At 54.9% G+C, this 21491-nt stretch overlaps 1 protein-coding gene across 4 annotated transcripts in view; it reads left to right on the top strand.

Moving 5' to 3' along the window:
* FAM102A (family with sequence similarity 102 member A) overlaps nt 1-21491 on the top strand; it is a 50498-nt gene that overhangs the window by 10270 nt on the left and 18737 nt on the right. Inside the window, exons 4-5 of one of the 4 annotated variants that reach the window (XM_041725616.1) lie at nt 4299-6639; nt 17370-17537. In XM_041725616.1, the coding sequence (XP_041581550.1) occupies nt 6494-6639; nt 17370-17537 (314 nt within the window). In that variant the 5' untranslated portion in view covers nt 4299-6493. Of the gene's footprint in view, nt 1-1913; nt 6640-17369; nt 17538-21491 lie in introns of those variants that run through there. The other 3 variants (XM_041725615.1, XM_041725618.1, XM_041725617.1) reach the window with 3 other exon arrangements.

The raw sequence follows: 21491 nt of genomic DNA, 5'->3' as shown, positions 1-21491 counted from the left end.
ATTTTCTTATGTTACTGGCTCAGATATTAGCCAGGGGCCCAGCACCAATCAATACGTGCTTGGTCAGCTGCCGTGATGGCTCAGCTGCCATTCCAGTTCTGCAAATAATTGGAGTCCAGTCACCGGTGAATCAGCACTGGCCACCCTTGACAAGCAAGGCTGGGAAGGCAGCTTGGCGTGGCAGTTTGTGCTGGGTGTCAGGTGACAGAGAGCAAGCCAGCTGGGTAGCTGCCCCCAGAGTGATTTGGGCAAGTAACACCCCACTTCAGTTTCCCCTTTCTTTCCCTGTTTCTTTTCTTTTCTCCTCTCTTCTCTCCTCTCTCCCTCTTACCCTTCCTTCCAAAGACTGCCAAGTGTGCATCACTTATTGTGACAGCAAACAGAAGGCAGAACCCTTGTTTTCTCTGCACACAGATGGTTGGTAACTTGGGGGCACAGAGAGTGAGTGTTGTGCCTGACATGGGGGAATGGGGTGGGAGAAAATGCCTGAGCTGAAGCTTGGCACCTGGTAGGTGACACCAGGTGAGCAGGGGACAAGACTGAAACCTTTGGACAGGGCTGAGGGAGGCAGACAATGAAAGGCTGAGCAGTTGCTTCCAGAGGATCCTGGATACCAGGCTAAGGACCTTTGATTTTATTCAGAGGGTGATAGAGAAACGTGGTAAGGCTTTGTTTGTAATATCCTTATAACAATATATTACTGAATTACAAAATGAATTCATCATATTACAAAAAACAATATCCAGGGCAGCCCAGGTGGCTCAGTGGTTTAATGCTGCCTTTGGCCCAGGGCGTGATCCTGGAGATCCAGGATCGAGTTCCACGTCAGGCTCCCTGCAAGGAGCCTGCTTCTCCCTCTGCCTGTGTCTCTGCCTCTCTCCCTCTCTCTCTCTCTCTATGTGTGTGTGTGTGTGTCTCTCATGAATAAATAAATAAAATCTTAAAAAACAACAACAATATCCAAAATATCCATTAAAATAAAGTAAAAATTTCCCTCTAAACTCTCTCCCCAGATGGAAGCCTCTGGTAACATTTAGGGTGTATTCTTCAAGATTCTTTCCTATGCATACAGAAATATATCCATTTTTCTAGACAAAAATAAGCTCACCCTTTATATACTGTTCTGTGACTCACTTTGCCATAGCAGGGTGGACATTTCCCACCTTGGCACACACACATCTCCTATGTCCTTCTCAGCAGCCATGTGGCATCTCATCAATGACACTTGCCTTCATTTGACAAATACTGATTTAATTCCATTGTGTACCAGACACTGTTCTGGGTGCCGAGGATGGAGCAGAGTAACAAAAAACAGTTTTGCCCTTAAGGCTTCCAGCTTCCTACTGGCAGACATCAGGCTGCTTCGATATTTTTGTATAATATACAAGGATGCAGGGACCATCTTGCATGTGTATTTACTTGCATGAGTGAGTACTGCCATTGGGTAACCTACTTGAAAAGGAATTGTGCCCCAGGGTGCTTGGGTGGCTCAGTTGGTTAAACGGCGATTCTTGATTTTGGCTCAGGTTATAATTTCAGGGTCCTGAGGTCGAGCCCTACGTTGGGATCCACGCTCAGTGAGGAGTCTGCTTGAGGATCGTCTCTCCCTCTCTCTCTGTCCCTCTCTCCCACTCTTGCAAGCACATGCGCTCTAATAAATAAATCTTTAAGAAAAAGAAATTGTGCACATTGGATTTTGGTAGTTACTGGCAACATTGAAGAGTTTTAGAGTAGGAGGTGATGTGGTTATATCTACAATTATCTGCCCACCCGTCCATCACCCTGTCCATCCACCCATCCATCCTTTACCCATCCATCCATGCATATATATGCACATACATCGTGCGTGTACCTGTGCATCTGTCTCTTTGACACAGTTATTTATAATTTATAAAGTGTCAATCTTGTGGCAGGCCATGAAATGTACATCCAGACACCATGAATGAGGCATCTGACCCTGTGAAGCTCCTGCTGTAATGGCACAGAAAGAGAGAGAATGAGAGAAAGAGAGAGAGAGAGAGAGAGAGGTAAGCAGTATCACAAGAGTTTGTCAGGCCAGAAGAGGGCAAGGATTCTCTCAGGCCTCCTGTTTTCTGCAGGTATGATTCTGTTCTCTGTTCCCCCTCCTCCTTCCTGACAGGGGTTATGCTCACTCACAGCTACTTGGAGAACCAGGTGGCATTCAAATTCAAAACCCTGGGGATATTCAAAAAGCTCCACTTGAGAAACTATAGCTGTTTCTCAGGAAGTGCTGAGCTCTTTCTCTGCCATGTGTCCCCTTCATACTGCTCTAGTGCACTAGTCCATCTCCTATTGGCATGGCTGCATTAGCTTCCTCACCTGTCTGTCCTGTCCTTGTTCTTTTTTTTTTTAATTTATTATTTGAGCATGCACACAAGTAAACACAAGCAGGGAGAAGAGGCAGAGGAAAAGGGAGAAGCAGACTCTGCCTAGCAGGGAGCCTGATGTGGGGCTCAATCCCAGGACTCCAGGATCATGACCTGAGCCTAAGGCAGAAGCTTAACCAAATGAGCCACCTAGGTGCCCTCCTGCCCTTGTTCTTGCCTGCTGGTAACCAATCCATTCTCCACATAAAAAGAACTTTGAAGGAGGCATTTTGGATCTTGTCACTAACCTGCTTGTATCCACCCTCAAAGATAGTGTCCCTTTGGGCTTCAAAAACTCCTCCCAGGCTCACAGAGTCCATTTGAGCAGGCTCCTTCCTGACCCCATGCCTCTCACTCCCCAAACATGCCAATCCCTGCCTCTGCCCCCAGAGCTTCCTGTGCTTGGGTCCTCCTTATTATGTAGGTCTGTGCTGGGATAATCCCTCACACAGGCCAGGAAGGACAGGCTATGGTTGGGATTTGAGGGTGCTGGGGAAGTGTGGAAGTGCTGGCCTGGAGCTCTGTTATGACCACTCGCTCAGATCTCTTTGTCCCTTCAGGCCTATGCCATTTGCAGGTGTGGCCTCTTGAAGTCCTCACAACATAGGCTGGTTTCCTTCCTTCCTTTTTTAATTTTTCAGTAAGCTCTATGTCCAATGTGGGGCTTGAACTCACAGCTCTGAGATCAAGAGTTGCATGCTCTACCCATTGAGCCAGTCAGGCACTCAGGTTGGTATTCTTATTCCCCTTTTACAGGTGAAAAACTATGGCTTGGAGATTAAAAAAAAGGGGGGGTATATTTTCAAGATTTCTTTCTATGCATGCAAAAGTACACTCAAAGTTTGTGTGACACTGATTGATGGTCAGTGTTAAGTCAGCCGGATTTTTTTTTTTAAGATTTTATTTCTTTGACAGAGAGCACAAGCAGAGGGAGTGGCAGGGAGAGGGAGAAGCAGGCTCCCCATGGAGCAGGGAGACTGATGTGGGACTTGATTCCAGGACCCTAGGACCACAACCCAAGCCAAAGGCAGATGCTTAACCAACTGAAGCACCCAGGTGCCCAAGTCAGCCGGATTTTTCAATCCTGCTCTCATGGCTTCAGAGCAAGTGGTCATGGCCATATCATCCTGAATCTCCTCGTTATGTAGAGTCCTCAGGCCTCAGTGTCCCAAACCGAGGCCACACTGCCAATGTGCAGCAGAGCCAGGATTCTAACATAGGTTTGTCTCACCCCAAATGAAGCATCCTGAACTGGCACCAGGTTTTCTCCCTTTCCCTAGGCACAGTCTGGGAAATGAGGAAAGTTGAAACTTCCGGGGCTCCCAGCCCTGAGGCTACAGAGAGATAAATACCCAAACCGGGCTGAGTCTGGCAGCCAGGCCCACCCTGCTTCCTGTTAGAGCAGTTTGGGGTTACTCGTGGTCATAACTGAGGAGCCAGCCAGGCCTTGAGACTTCTTTGGCTGGTCTTTTCCTCTAAAATCCCTTCCTGGGGTCAGGTGGGCATGAGTTCTTCCCCTGTGGAGCAGGCCCAGCCAAGATCAGGAAGGACAACACATCCCACAGAGTGGGAGGCACATATTAGCCCTTTACTACTTGTGCTCCAGGGTGAAAACCTTATTCGAATTATCTAAACTCTCCAGGCCTCAAGTACCCTGGCTGTACATGGATGCACATAATGGCAGCGAGAGCTGCTATTACCACTTTTCACCTATCTGGCTTCATTGTGTTTCCTAAATTATGAGATAAACTGGAGAGAAGTACAGGTGGCTACCCCATTTTATGGCTGGGAGGCAGAAAGAAATCAGAAATTTGAGCCCTCGGTTACATGTCTGGACCTAACTCAGCCTCAAGTCCAATCAATTTCTGTCTCTCAAGTGCTTCTCAAACCCATCCTCTCATTTTCTTTCAGCTCTGAGGTTCTGCCTTCAGCATTTCTTGCCTGGATCAACACAAGGCCCCTCACCCCTGTTTCCCATATTCTCTCCTCCACACTACTTGCTGCCAGAGCCAGCTTCTTACAACAAAAAACAAGTCTGAGTCACACTCCTGTTCAAAATGTGTGAGTAGCTCCCCTCCTTACTCTGGTCTATGAGGCTCTGTAAGATCCAGTCACTGCAGCTCAGGTCTTCCAGCTGTGTCTCTTGCGCCCTGCCTCTTTTGAATCTCAATGCAGCCAGGTGCAAGTACTCAAAGCTTCTGTGGGTACCACATTCTCTGTCCTCCAGGCCTCTAGAGGCTCCCTCTGCATGGCCCCTCCACCCCTCCCACCTAACTCAGGGTGTGCATCCTTCTAAGGCTTGGATAACTTTGTGTGAGAAGCCTTATCCCTTGGACCATGCATCCCTGCCTCCACTGAGCTCATCCAGTCCCCTGTGCGACCACAATCACAGTTCTCATCTACCAGAATTGTTGCTGCCTGGGTCCCAGGCTGCTTCTCCACCTGATCTTGGACTTGAAGAGGCTGGAAAGGGGAGAGCCATCGGGGGCTCACTGCTGGGTCCAAGCTTGGTTCCGAGCAGTTGCTCTTTAACATTTGGGGACCAAATGAATGAACTACAATGTGTCCCAGGTCTGAGAAGTACGGGGCTCTGGAAGTGGTCTCTGTACCCAGGGCAGTTAATGTAGTCAGACCAGCAATAGCTAGCTAAGAAGCTAACCGACAACAAAAGGCTTGGGAAGCAGCTTGAGGAAGAAGCTGGGTCTACACAGGTTGCGTGATGAACTGCGCCAAGTCACTTCCTCAGCGAAGCCTTTGCAGACATTTCTCAGTGCTCACTAGAGATTCCCAGGTGAAGGACCTGCTTGGTCTAGCCCTGGCCAGCTCTCTGGGTGTTTTTTCTGAAAATGGGACTCACTACCTCCCGGCCTGACTTAGTGGCTAACGAGCTCAAATCTGGGGGGGTGGGCATTGGAGGGCCATTGCAGCTACAGTGTTCATGTTGTTTCTTCTCATTGTTTCTTCTTTTCTTCTGCTCGCGCCCTCCTCCTGGCCGGACCGGCCCGAGCTTCCCGCCCCGCGACCTCCCACTGCCTTCTCGGGGCCCCCTCTCCCTTGGCCTCCGCTCCTCCCCGGCCGAGGAGGCGGGCCCAGCCGCGCGGCGCACCAATCCAACCGTCCTGAGCCGCCTCTGCCTCCCGCGAGTCCCGCCCCATGCCGCCGCCCTCCAATCGCGCTCCGCGCCCGCCCAGCGAGGTCGCCCAATCGCGAGCGGCTGGGCCGCCGGCGCCCCGCCCCTCCCGCGCTCCGCCGCGGCTCCGCGGGCGGCCGCGCTGGGCCTCAGCATTCTCCCGGCGGCGCCACACAGCGTCGGTCTCTGGCGGCGGCGCTGCTGCTCGCGGGCTGTTGGGCAGAGGCGGCGAGCGAGGCGGGTGCCACCGGCCGGCCGGAAAGGCGCCTCAGCTCCGCCGGGGCCCGCGGCGCGGGACCCAGGACCGAAGAGGAGGCGGCGCCCCGGCTGCCCGGGCCCGGTGCCTGCCCCGAGGGGGGCCGCTGCCGGCCGTTCCTGGCCCGGAGTGTCCCCGCCGCGTCTCCCGGAGAGGCCCCCAGAGCTCCCGGTTGCCCCCTGGGGGTGCCTTCAGCCGCCCCGGACTCACCTGCGCGGGCCGCCGGCGCCCAGGTGCGGGGGCGTGCGCGCGGCAGGGCGCCTCCCCCGACCGCCAGCGGGGCGGGGGCGGGGCCGTCCTCCGCCTCACGGGTCCGCCAGCCGCGCCCGGTAGCGCAGCGAGAGCTCCCCGGGGACCGCGGTGCGGGATGCTGCCCGCCAGCGCGGCCGCTCGCGCGCCGCCCACCACCCCAGCCCCTGCCTCCTGGGCCATGCCCCGCCGTTTACATGCCGGTGAAGCCCCCGGCCACTCCGAGCCCCTCCGAATCCCGGCGTCCCGACGGTGAAGCCAGCCGGCCCACGAACTGGACTGGTCGCTCAGACCTGGGCCCTCCGGACTCAGATCCCCGCCCGCTCAGCCGCCTTCGCCACCATCTGGGCGGGATCGGGCTCTGATGTTTTGAGGAGGGGGTGTGGTGTAGGGAAAGGAATCCTGGGGATTTCTGGTCCCCCCCCCCTTTTTTTTTTGGCCTTCGGGGCTTCAGACTCAGGGAATTCGCTCATGGCTTTCTTGATGAAGAAGAAGAAATTCAAATTCCAAACCACTTTCACCCTGGAGGAGCTGACTGCGGTCCCCTTCGTGAACGGAGTCCTCTTCTGCAAGGTCCGGCTGCTGGATGGCGGGGATTTTGTCAGCTTGTCGTCAAGGTAGGAGCTGGGGCAGTGGCGTCTGCAGAGGAGGGGGGCGGGGGATGATGGACCAGATCTAGCCACTTGGCACATGGAAGCACCCCTCTGGGCCCAGAGAGTCCTGGGGATTATGTGTGTCTGGGGCAGGTTTGCACAAGGCAGGGCTGAGTGATGTGGGAGGTCTGGGCCTGAGCAAACTGGCAGGATGCCGGTACCGTCTGCAGGTGACCAGCTGGATAGGTGTGGGTTCCTTCTTTCAACTCCCTCTTGGGGCCCTGCCCACAGGCTCATTCCTCAGACCTGTGCAAAGAGCCCACTGGGGTTTGTGCCCGGAAGGTCTGAGACCGAGAGGAGTATTCCACACCACCTTGCACCCAGCTGGCCGCTTGGGCTGTCATATGATTTAGAGCCTGGGCCAGCCACAGGTTCCCAGGCACTCCCGGTCTGGCTGGAGGGAGGTGGCTGGATTTTGGCCTGCCCAGCCCTCTCTGAGTGTCTGTCCTCTTCTGGCTGTGGCTTGGACTGCTTTGCATTGTAAAAGCCCTTGTCAATGAGCCTGCCCCCCTCTCTGAAAGAGGCTCCGTCCAGCTCAGTTTATGTGTTCTTCCCCATCCTGCAGGTCCAGCTGTCCAGCTCATTGCTGAGGGTGACTGAGTTTCTGAATGACTGGGCCTACCTGGGGTCACACAGTTTCGGCTTGCGGGGGGGGGGTGTGTGTGTGTGGGGGGGGGGGGAGTGTCTCGGAGTCTGACAGATGGGGTTTTAAGTCCCAGCTCTGTCACTTCCTGGGCTCAATAACAGGTCTCTGTCAGAGTTGTGGAGAAGTTTCAGTAGGTAGAGTGCAGTACAGAGCCTGGCCCAGTGCCTAGGACATGCTGGTTCCCTTCCCTGGTCTGTCCCTTTGCTCCTCTGGCCTCGTTGTGGGCCCAGTTAGCTGGAGCTGCCTTACTTGAGCTGAGATGGAGAAACTGAGACCCAGAAAGAGAAAGTGAGTGGCTTTCCAGGGACCTCGCAGGAGGCAGTTGTCAACTGAACTTGGCCTATTTGGAGACCTGTTTGATGAATCTGGTGGTCTGAGAGGATGCAGGTGAAGGGGTTGGCATATAGCCTAACCCAGATTTAGGAGTCTCTGGTGCAGACAGGGTGGGGTGCCTTTTCTCTGCACTTGGGCCCACTCAGGCCTGGAGGCTCCCCAGTCTGCCAGGAACTGCTTATCTGAGGAATTCACAGAAGGGCTGCCCTTTGCTGTGGGGGCTGGTGGCAGTCTTCTGCTGCCTGGGAAGGCTGGGATCCTGTGGCCACCCACAGAGCAGCCCGAGGTTTGGAGGGATGGGAAGGATTGTGCTCAGGGCTAGGGTCTGGGGTCTGACACTCACTGGGTGATCTTGGGCAAGTTACCTAACCTCTCAGATTCTAAGAACCAGCATTTGTTGGTGCTGTGCTCCCCATTTTACTAGCACTTCTTCCCTAATTCCTGGACTATCCCATGGAGGGGGGTAGAGATGGGGGGGGCACTGTAGGATTATTATCCCCATTTTACAGAGGTGAAAACTGAGGCTCAGGGAGGGAGTGATTTGCTTGAGCTAATAGAGAAGAGCCCAGATTCAGTCAGGGTGTGTTTTTAACCACTATCTTGTTCTACCTTTGAGCCTTGGTTTCCTTGTCTGTGAAATGAGAGAAGTCATATCTGCCCCCAGAGTTGTGAGGATAATGGATAACGGCTGTGCCACGTCTGTCTCGGGCAAATTGTTGCAACAGTTGTGGTTATTATGGCAGAGGGGTTCAGCCTCCGGGCCCTAGGCCTCCCACTTCCCAGGGACCAGCTGGAGTCAGCAGAGGGCCCACATGTGAGCTAGGGGTGGAGCAGGGTTTTAGATCCCACCAAGCAATCAATATTCAGCCTCAGACTGAGGTCACCTCCCAGGCACTGGGGCCATTGTCACCCTACCCTACCTTTCAGTCTTTCCATTGCCCTAAACCTGCCCCCTCATCTGGGAAACTCTGGAAAGTTCCAGGTTTTGGCCCACAGTGTCTGGATTTCACCTCTGCCTCCCCTTCTTCCCTCCTGGCAAGGGGCCAGGGATTCCCTGAACCCAGCTGAGCCCAAACAACCTTTCCCAGCCCTAGTCCTGGTTGAAACCTGAGAGGATTGTGGAGGGAGGAGCTGATACTGAGCCCCTAAGGCTGGGCACATGGTGGGCCCTGAGTACCTGTCTCTTGCTGGTGTGGCTGCAGCGAGCAGACAGGGACATTGGAACCTGAGGTTGCTTTAGAGCTGCTTTGGCTTTTGCCCAGGAGATAGGGGTTCCTGGGCTCCTACTCTCTCCACTCCCATCCCACCCATTCTATTCTGTAGCCTGGGAGCCTTACCTCACAGCCCACCCCTCCAGATGGCCAAGGCCCCATTGTTTTGGAGTTGCAGTAGGGTCAGGGGTTAGGAGACCTGCTTAGGTCCTGGGCACAGATCCAGTAGCATACTCTTCCCAACCCCAGGGCCCCCTGGGATGGCCTGGAGACTGCTGGTGGCAGCATGGGTGTTGTCTGAGTAAGGCCCTGAGGCCCCACCCCTGCAGTGCCCGCCTTCCTAGTTGGAGTGTTTCTGTGTGTTGGGTGCTATGGCAACAGCTGGGTACACAGCTCCAGCCTGACCCAATTTGAGCAGGTAAAGCAGGTGGTATGCCATGCTGTTCCCCAGCCTCATCTTGGGCCTCCTTACAAACCGTAATCCTCACAGCTACTGTGCTCCAAGGGCCCGTGCTATGTGCCAGTGTTTTGCAAGTGGTATGTCCATTAATCCTCTTGGCCATCGGGGTGAGGGGGACACCAAAGCCAGAGAGGTTAAGCCATATGCCAGAAGTCACTCGGCTGGTAATGTAATTGGGAAGATATCCTATTTACCCTTAGGGTTTAAACTGCCTTCCATGTGCACTTAACTGGATGCAGGGGATCTGCTGAGCTCCTCGAATGGGTGATCAGTTGAGCCCTGGAACCACCCCCTGAGCTGATGAGGAAACTGCTCAAGAGAGCTGAAGTGATGGACCCATTTCACTCAGCCAGGGAGTAGCAGGGCTGTGATGTAAATTGGGCAGGCCTGGCTCCAAAGTCCTGCCTTGCCTTGGTGGCAGAGGGCTGGAAGCAGCTACAGCCACATGTGATGTCCTCAGACCTTTTTTTATTGGGTTGGATGGCAATAGGAAAGTCTAGATTTGGATTAGATCCTGTGATATCTGAGGAAAAGGGGCTCTAGGGCCAGAAGTGCGGGTGAAGCTAAAATCACTGCCATGGATTTGGGGCCAGGCATGGGCTGGCACTGGGGCATAGTGGGCATTTGCCAAGGTCCCTGCTTGGAGTCCTTTCAGGCAGATGCATCCAGATGGCATCTGGAAGGCTTTCTCAGGGGTCCTGGGAGGAGTGCAGAGGTCCCAGCCAAGTCTGGTGAGTTGAGAGGCAGCAGCCTGGGCCATGGTTTCTCCAGGGCAGGCTGGGTGCAGGCTTCCAGCCTTGAGCCAATCCATCCTTCAGGCAAGAAGAATCCCAAACATCCCAAGAGGTGTCTCTGCCCAGCTGGCACAGGACCTGTGGTCTGGCCCATGCACGTGCTGGCGGTGCCAGGGAAGGGAGCAAGAAGGAGGCATTGATTTACCGTATAGCAAGTCCCCTCAGGAGGAGACAGGTGGAGAACCCTTCCTTGGCCAATGGCCAATGGGATAGGGAGGGACTGGTGAAAATGAAGATGAGGAGTGGCCAGGCCTGACCATCTTGGTGGTCCAGCTGACGGTTGGGGGGGGAGTGTGGCCTGGTTTGCCCATTAGGATGATGGCTTTTGGCTGCTGAATGGAGAAGATGCAAGGGGTCCTGACCAGTACCCCATAAGGGACAGTTGGAGCTGGCCAGGTGGGTTTTGCTGGCCCAGTTGTGTGGTAGCAGGTAGAGGGAGAAGAGCAGACATCTTGGAGAGAAGGTTGGCAGGCAGAGTGGGCAGGTGGGTTTCCTGGTCCTGAAGCACCTGGCACCACACCTAGTGCTTAGTGGTTGCCTGAAGATGGAAGTTCACAGGGTGCACAGTGGCCAAATGTAGCTAGGATTTTACTGCCCCGTACTGTGCTCTAATAGTTTTTGACAGAATAAAAATCCAGACTTTCGATTTCTTTTAAATTGGATATCTGGCAACAGTGCCACGTGGCAGCATTTGGCCCAAGGGGCTTTGCAGCTGCCTTCTCCATGGGATGCTGCTCTAGGCTCCTGACCCCACTGCACACCTTTGGATCTCTGCCATAGTCTGCCTCCCTTGTTTTACTAGGTCCTGCCTGAGGCCCCTGTGAAAGGCCTTCTATGAGCAGGCTGAGGGACATGAGAGGCAGGCACCTATGGAGAAAGTCCTGCTGGCAGGCTGTAGAGGCCACCCCAGGCAGCCAGGCGGTGGCACCAGGCCAGCTGCTGGGTCCCTGTGGGGTCAGACCGTGCTGCTGGTGCCCATGGTGAAGCCCGAAGCTGCCCAGCCTGGTCCTGGCTTTGCTCTCTGCTCCTTGGACCTGGTCTTTGCCACCAGCTGGCCACACCTTTGGCAGGTGCCACCCTGGCAGTCCCTGCTACTTGTCTGCCAGCCTGGCAATGGCAGAGCCCTGACCTGAGGTGATCTGGCTCTGTGGAGCCAAGGCTATTCCCTGAGGCCTGTTCTTTGCTTTGTGGTCTGTCCTGGAAGCCACTCCGGCCAGGGGTTCTTAGCAGTGATGACTTTGTGTGTCTGAGGGCCCTGAGTGCACTTGAACTCTGCTTGTTCAGTACCTGAAAGTCCTGACTTGCATTCGGGAAGCCCTGCTGAGCCTTGTGATGGCTGCTAGTGTGTCTGTTCACATGTCTCAGAAGCCCGGAGACTGAGTGTATGCAGTCTGGTGACTGCCATGTGGTGACCCTGCGGTCACTTGCATGTTGTTGGGGATGGGCAGTATAACACCCTGGCAGCTGGGGTACATTTATCTTCTTCCTACCAGACAGCCACAACAAAGTTTGAGCAGGGGAGAAACATAAGATTTGCTTAGAAAGAGACGAAGGTGAGGGCAGCGAGGGATGTCTCTCTTCATTATCCACCTTGTCTGGCAAATGCTTCTGGTTGTGGATACACCAGGCCAGCCCCCACAGCTTCAGGTGCACTCTGTGACCTGAAGTCTGTCATCCCCTGGGCCTACAGCTCTCCATGAGGTCACACCATGCCAGTGGTGGCCTTGGTAAGGCCTGACACTGCCCAGCCTGCACCTAGTATTGGTGTCTGTTTAGGGCTGTGCTTGTGAACCCTTGGTTTCTCCTCTGCGCCTCTTTTGACACCTTGAATTTGGAATAGCTCTCACACGCAGGCTTGGAGCCACTGACCCCCAACCTTGTCCAGATGTCAGCTGAGAGTGGCCAGCCAGCAGCCCTCTCTGGCCAACTTGGTTCAGCAGTTGGGAGGAAGCAGCTCTGATGGAGGACTTTCTGCCTAATTGGTCAGGCTGGTGCCCTCCCCCCGACATAGGACTGGGAAGGACATTCCTGTTCTGCCTCTTGCTGCCTGTGTGACCTTGGGCGAGGGATTTAGTCCCTTAGACCCTACCAAGTGGGGCTGGTAGTGCCTGCCTCACAGTGTTCTTGGGAGGACACAGTGAGATAATGCCTGTCAAACGTCCAGCTTGGTTTCTGGCACATACTAGAGACACAGTACACACTGCAGTCCATCCTCCCATCCCAGGGCTGAGTCACAGTGGTGGGCTGGGTGGTGCACCTCAGTTCCCCCCACCCCCACCCCTACCTGTCCCATGGCAGCTGGCACTTCTTTGTGGGCCAGGACTGACTGGGGTGCTGTCTCTGTCTTGTGATTTCTGTGTGGCGCTGTAGGAAAAGGACACTTTCCCTTTGGGGTTTCTGCCCTTCAGAGGGGTGGGAATGAGTGAGGAGCACACTTAGTGCCTAAGAGGCATGCTATCATATTGGAGCACAGGGTCCCTAGTGGGTCTCTGTGGGGGTTTTTGCCCTCATTGCTTTGAACCTGCCCCATCTTGGGGTGCTTGGCTCTGAGCCAGTGCCATCTGGGGCACTGTCCCCAAAAGGGCCTGCACTGGGTCAGGGTGGGGTCCTACCTGCAGGGAAGGACCCCACTCCACAGTCAACTTTGAGCCCCCTTCCCAACAGGCCAAAAATAGCCCCCACTAGAGGTGGAGGTCCCCAGTGTCAGATTCTGCTGGGGACAGGGGAGTGGGTGAGGAAGCCAGGGGACCCTCAGAGTGGGGAGGCCCCTGTCTCTCCTGGGGCTCTGCTCCTTGTTTCCACCATGCCTTACTCTTGTAGTTGTTTGCTTCTGCAGTTACGTTGATTTCAAGCTCCCTTCCCTCATTGCTTCACTTGGCAAAACTCCTGCTCAGCCTAAGAGCCACCTCTCCCGGAAGCCTTCCTGGGACTCTTGCCTCGTAAACCCACTGTGAGTCCTCATCTTAGGACACTATGGTCTCTGTCCCTGCCTCTTAGCTCCTTCCCCAGACTGTGGGCAAGAGTGGCATCGTTACATCTTAGTTCTAGGGCTTCCTGCTGCTGCCTGTTGGTGCTGGCACAGGGCTGGAACTTTTCTCCCTTGGCACTGAACCAGCATGGGCACTGGTGGTGCTGGATCGTGTGCCAGATCGTGTGCTGGCCACTGCCAGCTGCTTGGGTATGGCCCCTCCCCACCCTGGGGGCCAGAGGTATCAGCCTGTGTCAGGAGCAGCCCTCACCCGCTTACCAGGCAGCTGGGTGCCGCCATGGGCTCAAAGGCTGGGATTGAGAGGCAGCTGGGGGCACCGATGGGTTGTGTTGGGTGAACCTTCTGTGGGAGGAGGGGATGCTCCTGGTGGGACAGGGGTGAAGAGAGGGCTGGGGCCCACCCCGGGCTCTGTTGTTGGACCTTGGCAGCTGGTTGCTGGCTCTCTGACTGGCTGGAAGCTTTGTCCTTTCAGCCTTGGCTTGTTCCTCCATCAAGTGGTGTGGGGATGCTCACGTGAGGGTGGGAGGACTACCTGTTCAGCACAAGGCCATGCACCTGGCAACTGAAAGCCAACTGAACTTGCTGAGAGAGGAAAGATGCACAGCCTAGTGCGGGGAAGGGTTCCGGGGAAGGCAGAAGTCTGGGTCCTGTTCGCCTTCAGTGCACCCTTCTCCTCCCACCGCTTCCTCTCTAAGAGCAGACATGTGGAGACAGCACACCTGTGGCTCCTAGTCCCGCAGGGGACATTTTCCTGACCACCTTCTGGGGGGGGGGGGCGGCTTGGCGGCTCTTGGGGACACAGCCCTGCAGTCCCAGGGCCCCTCCTCAGGCAGTGGTGCTGGGTTTGGTCCCAGGGAAGAGTGGCCAGGTGGTGGGGAGAAGTGCAGACTGGGGCAGAGGGAGCGCAAGGATGAGAGTGCTGAGCTGGAGGGCCCAGTGGCCTGCGGGCCTGCAGTGGCAGGAGGCCATGGGGAGGAGTTTGACCTTTCCTAGGGGGGTGCCCCAGAAGAGATTTGGGTTTTGGGACCAGCAAGGGCCGCCCCCGGGTTGTCCACTTGGGGCTCCAGTTTGCAGAAGGAGAGGTGGCTGTCAGCTGTCATCATGGAATGGTTCCAAACAAGGCTCAAGCCTCTTCTGCAGTGAGAATGAGAATGAACAAGCCACTGCTACTCATAACCAGGACGGGCGTCACAAACAACGTGGAAGGGAAGGAAGCAGACAGTGTGCTGTGTGATGTTGTTGATACAAAGCTCAGAAGCAATCTGATTTAAAAAACCCAACCTGATATGAGTCAGGATGATGTTCTCTTTGTCAGGGTGGCAGTCACGCCCGGAAGGGGCTTCTGGGGCCTGTCCTGCTCCTTGGGGGCTGGTTATGTGGGGCTGTTCTGAGAATCTGTGAGCCCAGCACTGACAACATCTACACACGTGTGTCAGCAACAGCCATAAGACATCCCACGCCTTTGGGAGTGCTGGGTACCTCTAGACAAAAGTGAGGCGCTTTCTTGGCTGCCTGGAAGCCTGGAGGGAGGTCTTGCTGGTGGGGCAATCTGAACCGTTCTGACCTGATAAGCATCGCTCCTGTTTATGAGGCTGTAACTCATCTTGGCAGCTGCCAACGGTCTTCTCTGGCTGCAGATTTTCCTTCTGGTGCTTGCAAAAACCCCAGCGGGGGCTGCTGGCCTGGGGGGCTTGGCAGTTCAGAGGGAGGATGGGCTCCTGAGGCTTCCAGACCACGGATGTCTCTGAGCCTTGCTTTCCTCCTCTGTGAAATGGGGGTGATAAGCTGCTTGGTGTTTGGTTAAGTGGATTAACACCAGCTGTATACCCAGCACAGCCCCGGGCCAGAGTAAGGGCTCAGCGAAGTTTGGCAGTGATTGGTATTAATCTAGGACAGTTATTGGAGGGGACCCAAGGGTGAGAGCAGAAGGGAAAGGTCCATGTTCCTTTGTCTCTCCTTTTAATTGTTTTTCTTCTCTCTTCCTGTGGTTCACCCAGTCAGCAAACATTTGTGATTAGAGCCAGGCTGTTGCCCTGGCTTTGCACTAGGCACCGGGCCCAGCAATGACCAAGACAGCCATGGTCCCTGACCTGGGGCCGGTGAGCCAGGGAAGACCATTAGCTGCGTCCGCTCTCAGAGGAGATCTAGCACCATGGGGGGAAGGAGACATTGGCTTCTCCCGCCTGCTCTGGCCCTGACCCCTCTCTTTGGGAATGGGCCTTTGACTGACTGGTATTCTCCTTGAATGCCAGGAGAAGGTTCCAGCACCTCCCAAAGGTTATGAGTTGGCTAAAGAAGAATCACCTGGACCTGAGTGAGACACACACATTTTGGAGGCAGATAAGACTGAGGCCCAGGCTTGTTCTGGATGTATCTCCAGTGTCCTCCTCAGGCCTGGCTCAGTGTAGGAAATGCTCAGTTGATATGTGTAGCATGCATGAGTGATGGAGGCAGTGAGTGGCCCAGGGTCTGCATGAGTCTGTTGGAGAATCAGGTGTTGAGGAGGTAGATATTGGTGAGCCCCACCTGACCCTGAGCCCCTTGTCTTGTGGTTGGAATCTTGGGGAGATGCTGAAGATGCCTGGAAAACAGGTCTGAGTCTGTGCGGAGACGTGACTCTGAATGAGTGGCCTCTGAGTATTCCTTGGTCACCTCAGAAGACTGGGGAGCCATGTGTGGGGCAGTGGGAACATCTGGGAACAGCTCCAGAGGTGACGATAGCCCTTGACCCCTTGGACTCTGCAGAGAACCAGAGGACATGGGCCAACCACAGCAGGAATGGCCCTTTCGTGGAGGTGGAAGGAGCATTTTAAGAAGGCCTGTGACAGCCCTTGTTAGGAGCAGGGCTGTGAAGATCACTAAGTTAGTCATTAGATACTTCCTGAGTACCTACTGTGGGCCAGCTGCTATCCTCAAGACTCCGAAGCAGCAGTGGGTGAGACAAAGGCCCTGCCTCTAAGAGCTTCATACTCTGAGACACGGGAACCTTGTATTTTCACCATACCTAAGACCCAGGCCTAGAAGAAGAAGTGATTTGTCTAGCTGCAGTAGTTGGGGGAAGGGTGCTTTCCAGAAAGGCCTAATGAGGTTGGGTAGGGGCTCAAAGGATAGGGACAGCCCCCTGACTTGCTGAAGACCAGCCACTCAAGGAACAGGGTTCTGGGGATGGGATTCCCTCCCTCCTCTCTTTCCTTCCTTGGATGATTCAAACACCACCCAGATGTGAGTCAGCCAGGAGTGGCCTGGACATTCCTGCCTGGGCCACCTGCCGGTTTACCTCCTGGGTTATCCCAGACAGGCTCAATGCTTGGGGAAACATCCAGATGTATGGTCCAGGATGGGGAAAGGGGGACTCCATTAGGGGCCTGGTGCGCCTGGCTTCCTGCTGGACCATTGGTCTCAGTTACTTCTGATGGTAATTCAGCATGAGTAACCTCTAGGGGTGGGCTCCTGAGGTAGGGTTTGGGAAGACAGATCAGCACCTCCTGTGTGACCAGTGGACTTCTTGAGAGTTTGCTTATCTGTGAGGTGGGTGGTGGTCATGCCTGCAGAGAGTCAGTGCTTGAGTAGCACCTGGCATATGTGCCAGGAGGCCTAGAAAACAGGACCCGCTGGGCCACACTGGGTAGTGGGGGCATCTTTGTATAGGTGTGTGGGATTGGACCAGCACTTGGTCAAAGCTAGGGGTTTACTTTGGATCCTTTCAGTGGCCTACTCTCCTCTTGGGCTAGAAGAGCAAGAGAGAGTGGCCCATTGTTGCCACTTGAGAATAGCAGCCTTCACCTGGGTAGTGTGGAAGCTGCCTCTGAGGCCTGACTGCATATGGAAGGCTGAGCAGGGAGGCTGTGTGCCTGTGTACATAAAATGGGGAAGCTGGCACCTGCTCACTGTGGGGTTTTTTTGATCCAGCTCAAGGTTATTGGGCTGAGAGTGGCAGGATTCAAATTCAGGTACATCTGACTCCAGAATCTTTACTCCCACCCCTGATGCTTCCCCACCAGGCCTGAGTGATTTGCCTGCACCCCCCCCTTCTTTTTCAATCTGGAGTTGCTGCAGCCCCCAGTGGGCTGTCCACTCTGTACTTCCATGGGTCACTTGCTAATGCCAGCCTTTACTCTTGGGCCAGCAGCAGGGCTCATATTGGCAGGGGAGCAGAGAAGGGGTCTTGGGGGTAGCTGGTGACAACACCTCTCTGAGCACTCCAGTGTCAGCACAGAGTGGCTGGCTTCTAGGAACTGACTGCTGCCTCATCCTGTTGCAGGAGGAGCCTCTGGCTGTGTCAGAACCGCAGCAAGCTGCTTTCCTTGCGCGCAGCCCTGAATTCCTGGCAGGAGGCAGATGCTGCTGGGCTGCCACGTTGGCCACGTCGCTGGGATGGAAGCTCTACTGCCCCACGGCCCCTGGATGGACGCCTTGGCTGGTCCCCAGGGTGGGCCCCTCCCCAGGCGGCTGTACTCTCTTCTCTTCAGGGAAGCACAGGCAGATGTTGTTGATTTAAATTGTTTCCTTATTAGACTCTCCCGGCTTGGGCTGCCTGGGCTGCGTTTCATCAGCTGGGAACCTTGGCCGCATCACTGGGACCCCCGCTTGCTCTGCCAGGAACCCAGCCAAGGACTGGAAATCATGGAGTGGGCGTGGCTGAGAAGCCACAGGCTGGCCTCGAGACAGGGCACCCCCACCTCCTGCCCCCACCCCCACCCCCGGCTGCTGGACCAGTGGTAGGGACTTAGGTGATACAGCCTTGCTCTGGTTACCTGTCATTGTAGGGGCCAGATAGGAAGAACCCAGGAAGCAGTCCTCTCAGGAACCTAGGAGCACAGCTGGGGCTGGGAGGTCCCTGGGGTCCCAATCATTGCTCCTGGGTATGTCCTCTGTTAGTTGTGTGCCCAGCTCCTGCATCAGAATCCCAGGTGACATTAAGAAGTTCAGTCCCCGAGACACCTGGGCTCAGTTTGATTTTGGCTCAGGTTGTGATCTCAGAGTCGTGAGATTGAACCCTGTGTCGGGTTCAGTCCAAGACCTGCAGCAGTGATTCTCAGTGGGGTGACTTTGTCCCCTGGGGGGACAGTTGATAGTGTCCAAAGATATTTTTGGTTGTTATAGCTGATGTTGTGCTACTGGCAAGATGCTGCTAAATATCTTGCAGTGCACAGGTTGCCCCGCTAAAGCCTCCAGAAATTCCATCTCCAAATGTCACTAGCTCTAAGGTTGAGAGGGACACCCTGCCCTCTAGTCTGTAGTTCTGGCAGTGTCTCGGAATCTGGGTGATGAGCCACAGGTTTTTCAGTGTTCCCTTGAGTCTGAGAAGCGCTGTTTTCCTGGGCCCTGCTTGTGGCCATGGCTGAGCTGCCTCCTACCAGGCTAGGGCTCTGTGCTGGGCAGTGGTAATGAGGCAGATGTGCGGACGAGGCCCAGGGGCTGGGACGGTGAAGTGCTGACTGTGGATGTGGTGTCATGCTGGCACCTGTTCCAGGGGCTGCCCCATCAATACCCCAGATTCCGTGCTCCTGACTTTCTGTTCCTCTCATGACTGCTGGCCATGTTCCATCTTTGCTCTGACTCTAGGGAGTGGCACCGAATGGCCTGTTTGGTCCCTGTCTGCAAGGACCCTGTGGGTGTGGCAACATGTGGCCAGGAGGTGGCTCCCATTAGCACTGACTCCTTATCACCTGGGTGATGGAGACCCTGGGGGTGCTAAGGCTGTGGGATCTTGCTGCACTTTCTGGGTGATGATGCCGGTCTGGGCCAGGTGCTGGGGATGTGGCAGTGGGCCAACCTTGGGAACCATAGAGCTTGGACTCTGGGGTGACTCCTGCTGGGAATCCTGAATTTCTAACCAGCTCTCAATGTGAAAGGCTAAGGATGGTGGCTCAGTTCAATCCGACCTGCCACCCTTCATAGCCTTGAGACTCTTCAGTTGCTGGGGCTTGGGAAGAAGCATTTCCCTCCTCCTAGGTGTCCACTTACCATCCTGCTTTTGAGGGGAACTGACATGAGGAAGCAGTGGAGATGTGGCCTTGATGTCAGGCTACCTCAGGTCAGCATCCAGCCCTGTTTTGTGACTTAGGGCCTATCTTGCCTTCTCTCAATCTCAATTTCTTCATCTGTAAAATGGGAATGATAATGGTACACACCTCATAGGATTGTGGTAGAATTCAGATAGTCATATATACAAAACATGTATCCTGGGATCCCTGAGTGGCTCAGTGGTTTAGCGCCGCCTTCGGCCCAGGGCGTGATCCTGGAGACCCAGGATTGAGTCCCACAGTGGGCTCCCTGCATGGAGCCTGCTTCTCCCTCTGCCTGTGTTTCTGCCTCTCTCTCTCTCACTCTCTGTGTCTCTCATGAATAAATAAGTAAAATTAAAAAAAAAAAATGTATCCTGTAGAATGAGCTCAATGAGCAAGACCTGCTTTTATTATTGATTGATTAAAGATAAGCCTGAGGGGCAGGGAAAGTGGTCTAAAGTGAGAGTCCCACTCTGTGCAGCTCTGTTCTGGGCTCTGGGGAGATAGTGTGACAGATGAGGTGCTTTCTTCATCTGTGTGGGGCCCCAGTGGTGGCTACCACCTGCCTTCTCTGGTCTCTGACACACAGTGAAGCAGATGCTAGGAAGACTTGGCCACATATACTGTGTTGCCAGAATTGTCCGTGTTCGCCACCAAGCTGAGCAGGAGGAAGAAACCAGACACAGCACCAAGGCGGTAGGCAGTGTCACCCTTCTTGCAGATGAAGAAGTCAGGGCCCCCCCGAGATGGACCTCCTGGGGGGGTCACTCAGCAGCCTGATCCTGTGCCCCCAGAAGCCACCTCCTTCCCTCGGGGTCTGCTTGGACTGTTTCCATTGCCTCAGACATCTCGTCTAATCTTCACCTGACCAGTCTCACCTTGAGGTCCCAGCTCTGGTGTCACTGCCCCAGAGCAGGTTAGGCTCTTGTCTGCATTCTTGGAGGCTGGTGGCAGTTACCAGTCACTTGTGAAGTGTCTGTCTCCCCCATTCAACTGTGGCCTCCTCCAGGTCTGCTCCTGCCATGTCCCCACACCCACCCAGGCCCCATGCCAAGCCAGCACCCACAGTAAGTCTTTGTGGATGTGTAATAGAGGCCTTGGCCGGGATTTGGGGCCAGGGGAGCTCCAAGGGAGTTCTGCTGGCCTGAGGACTGCAGCCTGGTGCGGTGCTCTGCCCTATTTTAGGACAACCCAGAAATAACTGAATTCTGCCATTGGTATGGCCACAGTGGGCTGCGGTGGGTGGAGGGCTTGCCCCGCCTCTCTGGGATTCAGGCGTCTAATTGTGTATCTTAAACCTAAAAACAAAACTCCCCTGAAAACCCAGTCTCTGTAATTACCTGTCCCTGGCAGCATGGAGCTGGGGACTCACACTTGAAACCCCAGGCTGCAGCACGCCTCCTCACCATTTCCTGGGGGGCACCTGGCCCTGTGAGAGGGTAAGTCTGGGTCCAGGCTGTGAATCACGGAGACGAGAGGTTACAGCCCCTTTGCTTTGGACCAGTCCCCCTAACCTCACACCCTCCTAACCCCATACCCTTTTCTCATTTTTCAATTTAAATTTATATTATAGAAATGATTCTTGGACAGAAATGAAGAAGATGGCCCTGGTGTCCCTCATCCCACCCTAGCCAGACCTGCTGTGAGCTCCCTCCTTCCTCTGACCATTGTCCCCTCATGGCAGCGTGCAGATGCAGCAAGCCCCTTGCCTGGGAGCCTAGCGTCCAGGGTTCTGAATGGGCTCCTCTCCGGGCTTGGCTCCTTCATCTTTACAGTTCTGTTTCCCGGCCTGTCCTCAGCCACATCAGCAGGACGAGCGGTGGGGACGCCCAGGCCTGTGTTTTCTTAACAAACATGTTATTATGACTTTTTTTCATAGATGCTCATTGGTCTTAATTCTTTCATGCTCCCCCTCTTTCTGAGATAGGCACTCACTGTGTCTCCTGCTGTTGCAGATGCACGTGGAGGCCAAGGGTGCCCAGGCAGGCGGGGTCCCTGTCCCCTGGGCCTGCAGTCCATCCAGGTCACAGTGGTGTGAGGTGGCGCTCGGCTTTCAGGGTCCTGGTCACCCTTCAGGAGTCTTGCACGGAGCCTCTGCTCTTCCTGGGGTCGTTCCCCACAGTGGCTTTGTGGCCTAGGGCCTCATGGCACCGCTGAGCACTCCCAGAGTTCATTTTTTTCCCCCAGTCATGGTTGTTAAAAAGGCCACATTGATACTTCCAGTTCCAAAAGAAAAGGGCACAGTTACCCTCCCCCTCGTCTCGTCTTCCTGTGCTTCTCTACCTGCCTATGCACATGGGCCCGGGATTGCTGGCACCTCTGCACAGTTTGGAAGCTGGGGCCAAGATCTCGTCTCCAGCTTCCTCCTGGCTCCA

The sequence above is a fragment of the Vulpes lagopus genome, chromosome 12 (genome assembly GCF_018345385.1).
Source record: "Vulpes lagopus strain Blue_001 chromosome 12, ASM1834538v1, whole genome shotgun sequence".
In the NCBI taxonomy this organism is placed as follows: domain Eukaryota; kingdom Metazoa; phylum Chordata; class Mammalia; order Carnivora; family Canidae; genus Vulpes; species Vulpes lagopus.
The sequence above is the reverse complement of the archived record's forward strand: the minus strand, read 5'-3'. Positions and strand labels throughout refer to the sequence as shown.